Genomic DNA, 11,876 nt, shown 5'->3' on the forward strand with positions numbered 1-11,876 from the left:
ACACACACACACACACACACACACACACACACACACACACACACACACACACAGAACAAATGCACACAAAATGCCTTGGGAATTCAGCCAGTCACAAAAACACTGTGATTGTGTTCAAGAAACTGAGAAGTGAGCAGCTGACATGGCGTCCCACCCACCCACCCACAGCTCTCCTCTGTGGTTATAAATACAGCCTGGATCTGAAACCTTAGTGTGCGCAGATCTGGAGAAATAATACAAACTTCTAGCTCACATCCGAGATATCCACACAAGCTATCCATCTGAACGATGCGCCACGGTAAACCAGACCTCCAAACAGTTTATACATGATTAGAAATCGTCAGAACTCACTGATTTTACGAGTGATTTTAAATAGATTTGGCTTGTTACAAAGATGGAGCTGTATTTATGATACGGGACAATTTAAAGTTTTAAATGCAGCTTTTATTAGCAAACTTACTGCTTATTTTGTGTTGAGAGCAAACACACAGATGCTTGGAGGTTTAATATCTGTACATAAGTGAGCCTTTATGTTTCAGTAGTTCTTTCTCCTCTCAGTAGTTTATAGAAAATAAAACATTTTATATGCATGAAATGTATATCATACATAAGAAAGGAAATGTAAAGAAAATGGAACCAAAACAATAAACAGACTACTCCCACACACTGTTATGAAAACCTAAATATTAGTCACAGAACCGCTCCTTTTTTTGCAGCTGGTCTTAAAGTCAACATTTGCCTTGCTAGCATTAATGAAGCTTTGAAACAAACTGCACTGGATTTATTTGGCTAATTTTTGTGGCCCATACGACTCTGCTTCCAGGTAAAATCACCCCTGAGCAGCTCGAGATTACCTTCGCCTCACCCCTGTGGCCGTGTGAAAGCCGAGCACAACAGCAGAAATGAAGCATGAAGCGATCGCAGCAGGTCTGGAACACGACCAGGATCGCCCTCACACCGCCCCACACGATGTCATCTCTCCTGTCAGAGGAGCGCTGACGGTCTGTTTCTGATTTTACCTTGACCTGCAGAATGTTTATTTGGTTCCTGCTTAATCAGAAATTCACCAACATATCACACGCGCAACATATTTATAGAAACTAAGCGAGTGGAAAGGACTCTTGTTTATTTCTACATGTGCTGTATCAGTAGTGGAAAATACTGCAGCAAAATAAATCTCTGACTTCATGTTTCCTAAAGCCTGTTTCGCCCACTTCATCAGGTTTCTTGGAGCATCCGCCTATTTAAAAACGCACCACTCCCACTGTGAGGATGACCTGCTTTCTTCATACAATTCAAGTGCTGCAATAACTTTAGTTCCACTTTGGTTCTTAAAAGAGCTGCTGCTGACTGCTGCTCTGCCAGTGACTGAACCGCTGATGTAAAACTGCAAAACAAAATTCATGTCGGGGCTGGCTGCTTTTATAACGAAACGTCAGCAGAAGCAAGATTTTTTGTCCTTGTATACTCCTACCATAAAACCGAAGGTGTGCTTATCAAAAATTATACGCACAAAAATATATAATTGAAGGGATTATGTAACAAATTATCTAAATGATATAGAGAAATGTGTAACCATTTCCAGGATAAGGAAAATCAAATTGTCCCTCGTGGCTTCAGGCACCAGCAGGCATTCTCCAAACAAGAGGCAAAAAATGTGACACTACCATGTGCACTGCATGGAGAAATCACAGTGTGACCGCTGAAAGCTGCTGCAGCTTCGTCACAGCAGTCACACTTATAATTATAACGCCACGCTGCTGCAGAAACAACCGGAGACTCCCTCCTCGATTGCCAGAGCTATCAGAAAAGTACAGAAGTGGCTCAGAGCTCAGTTTGCAGCAGAAAAAAAAAGATTACATAAAAAGATAAAAACTCAAACACAGAGCAAAAGAGACGATGATAATATTTTGGGTGTTTCTGAGAGCTCTTCGCATTTCCAGTCTTACCTTCTCCAGCTGTCATGGTGCAAAGCTGCTGAGCAGAACAGGAATGCAGATCCACAGCTGATCGCTCCACCGATCGGTCAGCTTTAACCGAAGTCTCTGCCAGCTCTCTCTCTGTTTACCTCACAGTACTGCCACAGAAATGGCTGCTTTGTTTTGCTCCCTCCCTCGCTCTTGTCGATTTATCCCTCCACAGTCTCTCACTCTGCTCCCTCCTCCCTTGTCTCCTTCCCTGAAAAAACAGCCTGTCTCTTTCCATCTGTCTGTAGTCAACCATCTAGAGAGTGAGCAATTGTATATTTTTGCACTTTTGAGATATTTTTAATCATAAAATTAGTCATTTTAGCTGATCTGTAACAGATAAATGAAACACTAAATGGATGGGATACACCAAGAGAGCTGTAAAAACACGATACTTGTGTAACATATAGCACTTTAGTTGCTGAAATAGCTCAATTTTGTGAGAGGTAAAGCTACGTTTCGTAATTACCCTCTGCAACTATATCTATTACCACCAGGGGGCAGCATTTTACCAGTGGGAGTATTGAGATGTTTTGGGATGTGTGCTGCCTTTAATTTAATTTCTGACATTTCTTTTAAGTCCTACTCCCTATTCCTTCCGAGGCTTTGTCTTTTCCCCCAGATGCCGACCACAACGGTTAAATAAAAGGTGCACTAACTCACTGCTTCCTCTTGTGGTAAAAAGTGATAATACATAGTTGAGCTTTAGCTGACATCCCTCCAACACTACGCATCCTTTAGACATGAATTCAAAGCTGCTTTTTTCAATCTCTTGTCCTTCAGTTAACTTTGGAACAGTTTAAACTTCTGCCCTTTCCAAAAAAGAAAAAAAAAACCCAACTGGATTTATTACAGTTTTCCACTTTTATTTCTTTATATTTTTTCTCTTAGTTCACTTTCATTTTTACTGTGTTATTTAATCAGTGTAATTACTTTCAGTTTTAGACTGAATCATAATTACTGTAATGTGAAGGGTTTTCAGGGGGAAGATTTGGGGACAGAGCAGAATAGAATAGAACCAAAATTCAACAGAAAGCTTTATGCGGGTTTTTTTTACTCACAGTCATGTAGAAATACCAGACTCAATAATCAGATGCAGCAATGCTTCATCGGGCCAGTTGTGTAAACAAATTTGACCAACCTTACAAAAAAATAAATAAAACTAAAGACATTTACTGTAATTCTTTCTCATTTCAGTTTCATGTGTGCACATCTTCAGTTCAGTGTTCGCTCTTAGCTTTTTGCTTAGTTTTGGTACAAAAGCACAAAAAACCTTTGCAGTGCCTGAGTTATTATGAAAGTGAACTACAACTAAAGTCAAAACTTAAAGTTTAATGAAACTGTTAGGTTAATCAAAATAAAATTTAAAACTATACTTAAAAAAAAAAAACCTGACTTACGAAGACCCCATTTAACGAAAAATTCAAGTTACGAAGGCACTTAACGGCAATATTTCTGCCCGTGTTACGGCAAAATGCCCGTGTAACGAAATCCACTGGCTCTGATTGGCTGAGCCCAGAACGCCCACAATGCCTTCCGAATCATGTGACAACCCCCTTGGCTTTCGTACTTGCGCTTCGCTGTTCCACTTGAACGACGTATTGTTGTTGCAGTTAGCAATTAGCCTATAGCCTTTCGTTCACTCAAAAGGCGCGATGGGTGCTTCGACTTACAAAAAATTTCGACTTAAGAAAGACCCTCGGGAACTAATTAATTTCGTAAGTCGGGGTTCCACTGTATATTTTTTTTAAATATATAGATGAAACATCTATACTCTCTCTCAGTTTGGTCACACTACCATCCTCAGGCATCCATGTACATGTGTTCGTTGAAACTCTAAATGACTGTTAAATTTAGCCCCTGACAAATGTGCTCATTGCATAATAACATTAACTGAGCATTTTCAAACAATATAAACTCAATGAAACATCAAACTTGCGCTTCAAACTACAGTTTGACACAATTACAACTGAAGTACAAGAAAAAAAATGTAAAACGAAATAAAAATAAAAAGGCCTATAATAACTCAGTGCAGTATAACAACCCATTTCCTCAATGCTTAGAGCTTATTATAGTAACCATTGTCCTTGATGTAAATACGTAAGAAAAACTGTATGTTTCTGTTCTGTGTCCTGTGTGTTGTATATGTGTCTTCTAGCTGCTGTTACAACCAAATTTCCCCTTGTGGGACAATTAAAGGATTATTCTATTCTATTCTATTCTTATTTTGCTGTCACAGCGCTCACTGCCCATCCACATTAACACCAGACATTCCGCTCTCTTTAAGACTGACAGATTTCAATTAAAACAAGTCACAGAGTCAATTTCAGTTGAGCTGTGAAAGAGACGAGTCGAGCCAAGCAGCTGATCGTGATGGATATAAAGGCTCAATATCTAATAAGCGCTGAAATGAGTCATGTGTACATGCTCCTCTCAGTCCTCCAAGTTAACTTTACACAGCAACATGAACACTGGCTAAAGTGTCCACCTTTATTTATTATTAGGACTCACACTCAGGAGTTGCTTCATATGTCCTACGGAGCTGAGCAATATTATTTATCCTCAGTGTCTGAAATTAAAGGAGATTACAAAGAAACTGACTGATGAGAACATTTTTTCTGGACTGGCTATAAGTAAAAAACAAGGATTAACTAAGGGGGGTTCAGGTGGGATTTTTTTTCTCCACTTTGATGGATTTTATACAGATCAATTTAAGGAGTCGAATAAACAGAACAACGAAGATGAAAATATGGTGCAAAAATAACCGATAAAAATAGCAGGAAAGAGATGAAAGAACTTCAGTGCCGACTGAAATGCTGTGTCATCATCTTAAGATTGCGACTGTGACTCAGCAGGCTGGTGAATACAGCTTAAATCTGACAGAAAATCGTGCCTCATCATGATTGATCAGGTCTTACTGAAAGTTAAACTTCACATGACACTCAAAGAAACTCAGAGCGGCAGCTGAGACGGGAGGTGGAGACTGTTTTGAAACACTGATCCCCGTCTCACTGTGTTCTCCTCGGATCAGCTGTTCTTGCTGTAAATGCGGCGTTAGCTGCAATTAGACAGAGTCAGCAGCTCCAAATGCGAAGAATTTCTAACATCCACCCAACTGCAGTTTTATTTTTTTTGTGTTTCTGATATATTAACAGAGTCTGCTAGTCTTTTTTACTTCCACAGAGGGACAGCTGAAATCTCTGACTCTCGCCCCAGGCTGTCCATTGGGCCTGAAACCCTCCCCCATCCTCCTCCTTTCTCCACATTCATGTACACATTCAACATGGAGGGTAGACTCAGAAGCTGACACGCCAGAAAAAGAGAGTGATGACACAGGAGAGAAAAATCTGCCACAAGGAAGATGTTGTCTTCAAGCTCTGCTGTCAAATAACTCCTAAATTTCACCCTGCACCATATGACAGACACACCAAGCTGTCCCTTCCCCTCGAAACAAAAACGACTTAAACCACCAGAAAGAGAATTGTTTATGCTCCAGGGCTGCAACTGAGAAACCTTAACCCATGCATTTGTAGCTAAAAATCTCAGACATCCCCTGAACAGATTACAAAGAGGGCAGCTCTAAGGACACACTCACTGAACCATGAGTTCATATGTCCTTGTGAGAAGCAGTCTGATTCAAATCCCCCACCAAAAACAACAACTACAACAACAAATGTATAAACTACAACACAGATGAAGCCTAACACCTCAGAGGAAGTCACAGTCTCTGGTCAAAAAAACAGGAGCAGTAAAATGGCCTGTATTTATATAGTGCAGTAATATTCAGCTAAAACCTCTGCAGCCACCAGGTTCACTGAAACCAGCTCTGCAAGTTTCAGTTGATTTTGCAGCCGACTCAAAAACAAAGGTGCAGGAAATCGGAACCTTTGCAAATTCACTTTCAGGACAACAGGCCCTCAGAGACCAGCTGTTTGGTCAGCCTGACCGACCAAGCGGGAGTCAGCCAGTCAGACAACGGGGAAAAACTACAATCTTTAATAAATGTGTTTGAGACGTCCCACCTGTTGCTTTTTGATAGAAGACACTGAGGTACATATAATTTATCCAGCCTAAAACTACAGCGATGTGATTTGAATTTCCACATCAGCCAGCCTCTAATGTGCTCTGCATACCAGCAGAAAGAAGCCTGAAGCAAAGGGAGGAGCACTCACCTGAACCAGAAGATGAGATCATGTTCCCGGATCTTTGGACTTCATCGAATTTGCTGAAGATTACATTCAAGCTGTAACAGAGGGACAGAGAGAAAGACAAGAATGTGAAGATAATTATGCAGATGGCACATAAAACAAAGCAGATGGGCAGCAGAAAGTAACTAAAGACCTGTTTACTGCACCATCCATCACCTCCGAGGTGAGAAGCCCTCCCTCGGCTTTCTGCTGCAGGGACCAAAATAGACCGAAACCACCACACAGATGACTAACAGGCAACGGGGCCAGAGAGAGAGCGAGCGAGAGGGGTGATGGAGGGGTGCAGAGACATATGGCCCAGTGTGAAGGAGGAACGAAGAGGACACAAAGGGAACAAAGAAGATGCCGCATCTGAATGTTCGCTGGTATCTGATATTAAACGTGAAATCACGTTTTGAGCCCGAGCTACAAAATTCTGGCGCCGTTTCAAAGAGCTTGTTCATGGCTGATTACAAGAGCGATGACCATAAATCCGATTTAGGAAAAAATAAATCATCTGGGGTGTTCAGTCATGAGCCAGAAAGTAACCTCTGCAGTGTGGATTTAGACCAAAAAGTGCACGCACACCAGCTCTACTGCAGTTCAGCTCAACTTTAAATCTGCAGCCAACTTCATAAATAATGAATCATAACAGAATATATATTTTATGTTTAAACAACCATTTATTTTACACTCTGTGCTGATTTCTGATGCTAAATCACAGGTTCACAGGTGCTCCGATGAGCTGCAGAATCATGTTTTAGGAAGGTATAATCCTTATATATGGATAATTCGATAGCAATTTAAAACCGTGGTAATATAAAGAAAAATCATCTAATTTATTTAGCATTAAAAATGGGAAATTCCTGCAGTACATCAGCTAAATCTGTAGAAACTCAATATGTGAAAGAGGCTAAATAAAATTTTATATAATTCTAATTAAAAAGAGACTCTTGAAAGTAGGGTTGCTATAAAATGTTTAATGACTTTTACATTTTACCCACTTGAACCAAACAGCGCGTGAAAATCAAGCTGTGGTTGGAACAGGGAACTAATAAAGGGCTCTCTGTTCATTAACCATCGCTCTACCGTTAATCAATGAAGGCTATCAAAGAGAAAAATTGTTAAACGGCAGCGGCCTGTTCTCTTACCGTGACTGTGGCAGGCCCTTCTTGCTGAGATCCAGCCTCACCCTCTCACCCACATGTCTGTAGATCTCCACCAGGGAGCTCATGGCTCCATCACGGACCTGGTGACCAGCATCACACAACAACAACATCAGAGAGGAGTCAAACAAACAGACGTTTCTATTCAGATGTTCCACAGCAGAGTCACCATGAATAAAATGATGTAGTCAACTCATCAGACAAACCAATGGGGGGGAAAAAATTACAATTGAAAAAAAGTCATACAGACTTTCACCTCCAGATGGCAGTGTTTAATCAGGCACTCTATATGACATCTCTAGTTAACTCACCGCACCACCTGGTGGTACAAGGTGGTGCCGGCTGGCTTAATTTAAACTTCACCTGGTGTCTCTTCAATGTTTTGGTCATAAATTACACAAAATCTTCTAAAAAGAAAAAAAAAAAAAAAAGAAGAGAGATGTCATGGTAGGCTTTACCTGACTAGTGGGGTCCCCCAGGAGGTTACATATATGAGGAACAATTTTATTGAGAGTCAGGCCTTGGGCTCCATATCTGTAAGACAAACAGATCAGAGTAATGAGCAGCGGGACAAAAACGAGGAGACGGGAGGACACAGATTTTTAAAAATGAGGTCACGTGACGGCCCAATCGGCCTGCTCGAGCAGAACGAGCAAAGGAGGGAAACTCACGTGTTCAGCGTGGCGATGAGACAAAGGCACACTCCTTCTCTGGTCCGGTTGTTTTTATGCTTGAAGCCTCCCAGCATTCGGTCCCACACGTACTGCAAAAATACACAACATCATGTACACAATGAAACAGGACTTTTTCAAGCTTTTGACCACAAGGGGCCAACAGTTGTAGCTGCAAAAAAATCATCTGTTTATAGAGGAGTCTACGGGTAGATTGCCCTGACCTCAGTAAACACTTTCCCATTTATGTATATCTTAATTGTGCCTGGTTTAAATGTTAAAAGGGAGGATTATCAATGTTATGTTCATTGGCTAACGACATGTGATTGATAAGTCGTTAGTCAATGAGTGTGCTGCGTCCTCAGGTTTATAGCTGGCTCTATTGATGCAGTTCACCCAGATGATCAATTTGAAGCTTCAGAGCAGAACTTGGACAACCAGTGGTGGATGTCACCATGGTAACTTCTTTCTTTTATGCTGTCTGTGCTGGAGACCCTGGGTGTAACACCTGTCTAACAAGGTCAACCACTGGCATCCTGCCGGCCACCTGCCAGCCCCCAGCTTCCACTGCAGGAAGTCTGCGGGTGCAGACGGGTGTGGCAGCAGACTTTCACACCCAGTGAGACCCCCAAGCTCACCACAGAGTAAACAAGTGAGAACTAAAGCCGACATCCATCTGAATTTGAGCTAATGCATGACCGCCTGAACTGTCTTAGAAAAAGTGAGCGTGTTACCTGCGGATTGGCGGTTTGTTCCATGATCTTTAGCAGCAACGTTTGGTCTGTTTCTCGCACCTGATCTTTGGCATCTCCCAATCGATCAATAAGGCTGGGCAGAACTGAGTGAGAAAAGAGAATATGAGTTATTTATTGGTACTTAACGATGGTGAAATGGCTCAGTTGTACAGGATGTTTTGTCAAGTTATTCTCATGCAAAGTAAGAGCAGATGAAGTGATCAACAGCACTCAACAGAAACTTGGTGAGAAGAGGTGAGAACAGTAGTTTGAAACTCTGAAACAAAAGCTTTTGATTTTTCACACATTTAAATTCAGGGGAGGATGCACTGAGGAACTTAGGTCATGTCCACACTAATACGTTTTCGTTTGAAAACGCATCTTTTTCTTTTTCTGGAAAGCGGAGGCTTTGGCCTTCCGTCCACACTGAGACGGCGTTTTTGGTCAAGGAAAACGCAGCGTTTTGAAAACGCTCTCCAAAGCAAATACATTTGAAAATGCAGTTTTCGCGTCCCAGTGCGGACAGTGAACCCGGAGCCTTTTCAAAAACGATGACACATTTTAGTCATGTGATGCAGTCATGTGACCAATTAAACTAAGATAGCGGAGGGCATTATACAGCAGTTTTGTTTGCTTTCAATGTTGACAGCCCTATTAAAGATTAATATCAGTTTGTACATGCTCCAGATAGCTTTTCTTCAAATTCTTTAATTCTCACTCGCTTTTGCAACTTTGTACTTTTGTGTTACTCGACATGTTTCAAAGAGCCTGAAAAAAATAAAATACAAAATACAAAAATACAAAATATGTTTTGTTTGATATTTGTCGATGTGTTTAAATGTGGATGAAGATTCATCCTGAGGGGACTGGGGCAAATAATGAGAGACACTGAGAGTCAACTTCCCTCAATATCAATCAGTATGCAATATTAACATTAAAATACATAAAAACTAAAAACTGAAAGTAAACTTAACAATTTTTAATTAGATAATGCAAACTAACTTTAATTTATAAAGATAATGACAAATGAATAGACTGAGTTTCACTGGTCAGGGTTTTTTTTTTTTGAATTCAAGCATTTGAAATAATATAGAGAAAAGCTCTGACTTCACTTCAACTCGATCAGATTACCACTTTAAAAATCCAACATTAAATAAAACATTAAATTAGCATTAAAGATTGAAATTTGAGTCTTACCTGTTCCCACCTGGGCTCTAAATCGCTCCTGTAACCTTGTCACTAAGGCAGATAAGAGGTCCAGGCCGAGCAGCGCCACCTGGTGGAGACAAAATGAAACGCACACATTAAATACAATTTAATGTAAAAAATAAAACAAAAACAAAAATCATCACAGAAATTTTAAACATATACAATTACATGTAAATATTTCTTTTACATTTAATAGAAAAAATGAAATCAGAATGAGGAATTTATCAACAAAGAAACACTCGACACAGGCCTGGGTGTGAAAAGGGGTGGGGTTAAAACAACAAACTGTGTGCACCATGACTCAGGGTACACACTCACAACACTGACCTGTAACACAGGCCCTGCCTCTTGCAACTTTCCTTGTCATGGGGTGAGAGAACTGCTCAAGGAACGCTTAGTGAGAGCAGTCCAGCTGACACCGTAACAACAACAACACACACGCATCGCCTGGCGAATGTCCAGGGTTTGGTGCACTTTTTGGAAATCCGATTACTGTGTGCAACAATAAAGAAGCAACGAGTAAAACAGCAAAGCAACAATGGCTGCAACACACTGCTGCAATCTGCTGGGAGCAAAGATCCTACTGGGGAAACTTCAATATTAATCATCTCAGGATGAAGTTTAATCTGTACAGAGAACCTTTTTTTGTCTCAGCATGTCAGTACAGATGAATTATTTTAATGAAACTGCATAAAAAGTGCTGTTTAATTTTATAAATATGAAGAAAAGGCTTGTGATCCACACATTAACCCTGGAGAATTGATTCTGTTCCTCTGGATGTTACTGTTTCACTGGGACAAATGTTTCTTCACTCATCCAGTTTACTTTTACAGTTTCAGCTGACTGCAGGTTTCCTCAACAGTATAAACAGTACATTTGCATAACCAGCACCACTGACTAACAATTAGTTTCTTGATCATTAATATGCAAATTGTAATGAACCTTCATCAGTGGCTATGCGCACCATTTACAGAAAGCTGGGAAATGGCTGCAATCCCGTCACTGTAAGATGGTGAAGTATATACTCCTCAGTTCCGAGATGGTCTTTCCCTCTTCTACCGGAATGGCCTCTATTAAATTTTTTGTATTTCCTCTATTTTAATTCAAATGTAAGTTACATTTTATAACATAATCCCAACCATGAGTGAGAGGTGTTGCAGAGGGGGCGGGGACCTCCACTAACTGAACAACCTCATTCACCCCCAACTGGACGGCAGATTTCCACACCTCCATGAGCCTGGTTTGGCTGGAGGTTTCTTCCTTTATAAAGGGAGTTTCTCCTTGCCATTGTCGTCAAAGCGGTTGCTCATAAGGGGTAATTTGATTGTTGGGGTTTTGTCTGTTTTCTTGTATTATTGCAGGGTCTTTACCTTGCATCATAAAGTGCTTAGAGCCAACTGCTGTTGTGATTTTTCTACCAGCAAATTTACTGGGAACATAAGAGAATTTTAACACCTTAATTTAATTGTCTTTAATTTAGGGCTGTTTTAAAGACCTGCAGGAATCCTACCCTTAAAACCACCGAACTACAAAGTGCTCTTCCCTTTATATTTTCCTCAGTGTCTCCAATGGATGCCTCTCCCCTGCTGCAGGCAGAAGTCCTGGTTATCTGCAGCTCTAATCCTGAGATCAGCCTCTTTGTTCTGCAGCTGGAGAGAATGACGGTAATTAGACTGACGACAGGCCCCACACGAAGAGAGAAACCCTGCACAGGAACGCAAAACAGGTTCACTTGAGCTCTTTCTTAGAGTCATAGCTGGAGGTAAAGAGTCTTTTCTGGAAAACTGAATTACACAAGGAACGCCAAAGAAGAACGTGGTCCAGTTCAGGACAGACAGGCTCCGCCTCTTTGCAGACAGATGGCTAACTCTCTTTTTGCTGCCACCCACATCCAGAGCCCCCAAAACATACACACACACACACACACACACACACACACACA

The 11,876-nt window shown here is 40.9% G+C and overlaps 1 protein-coding gene and 1 non-coding gene across 32 annotated transcripts in view; one reads left to right on the forward strand and one right to left on the reverse strand.

The window, feature by feature from the left end:
* The window catches only part of clasp1a (cytoplasmic linker associated protein 1a), a 93,716-nt gene that overhangs the window by 54,103 nt on the left and 27,737 nt on the right, over positions 1-11,876 (reverse strand). For 30 of the 31 annotated variants that reach the window (XR_006054100.1, XM_042218516.1, XM_042218509.1 and 27 more), the window contains exons 3-8: positions 9,923-10,001; positions 8,726-8,829; positions 7,992-8,083; positions 7,779-7,854; positions 7,306-7,403; positions 6,140-6,210 (exon numbers count right to left, since the gene is read on the reverse strand). Coding sequence is in view for 30 of the 31 variants with exons in the window: in XM_042218516.1 (XP_042074450.1) it covers positions 6,140-6,210; positions 7,306-7,403; positions 7,779-7,854; positions 7,992-8,083; positions 8,726-8,829; positions 9,923-10,001 (520 nt within the window). In the remaining variant the exon portion in view is untranslated. Of the gene's footprint in view, positions 1-1,949; positions 3,359-6,139; positions 6,211-7,305; positions 7,404-7,778; positions 7,855-7,991; positions 8,084-8,725; positions 8,830-9,922; positions 10,002-11,876 lie in introns of those variants that run through there. The other variant, XM_042218522.1, reaches the window with a different exon arrangement.
* Positions 10,288-10,419, forward strand: LOC121814125. Its single transcript, XR_006054106.1, has one exon. It is a non-coding gene; the product is annotated as a U4atac minor spliceosomal RNA (small nuclear RNA).

Source organism: Haplochromis burtoni, unplaced genomic scaffold (assembly GCF_018398535.1).
Source record: "Haplochromis burtoni strain Fernald_Lab_line unplaced genomic scaffold, NCSU_Asbu1 Contig_20, whole genome shotgun sequence".
Classification (NCBI taxonomy): Eukaryota; Metazoa; Chordata; class Actinopteri; order Cichliformes; family Cichlidae; genus Haplochromis; species Haplochromis burtoni.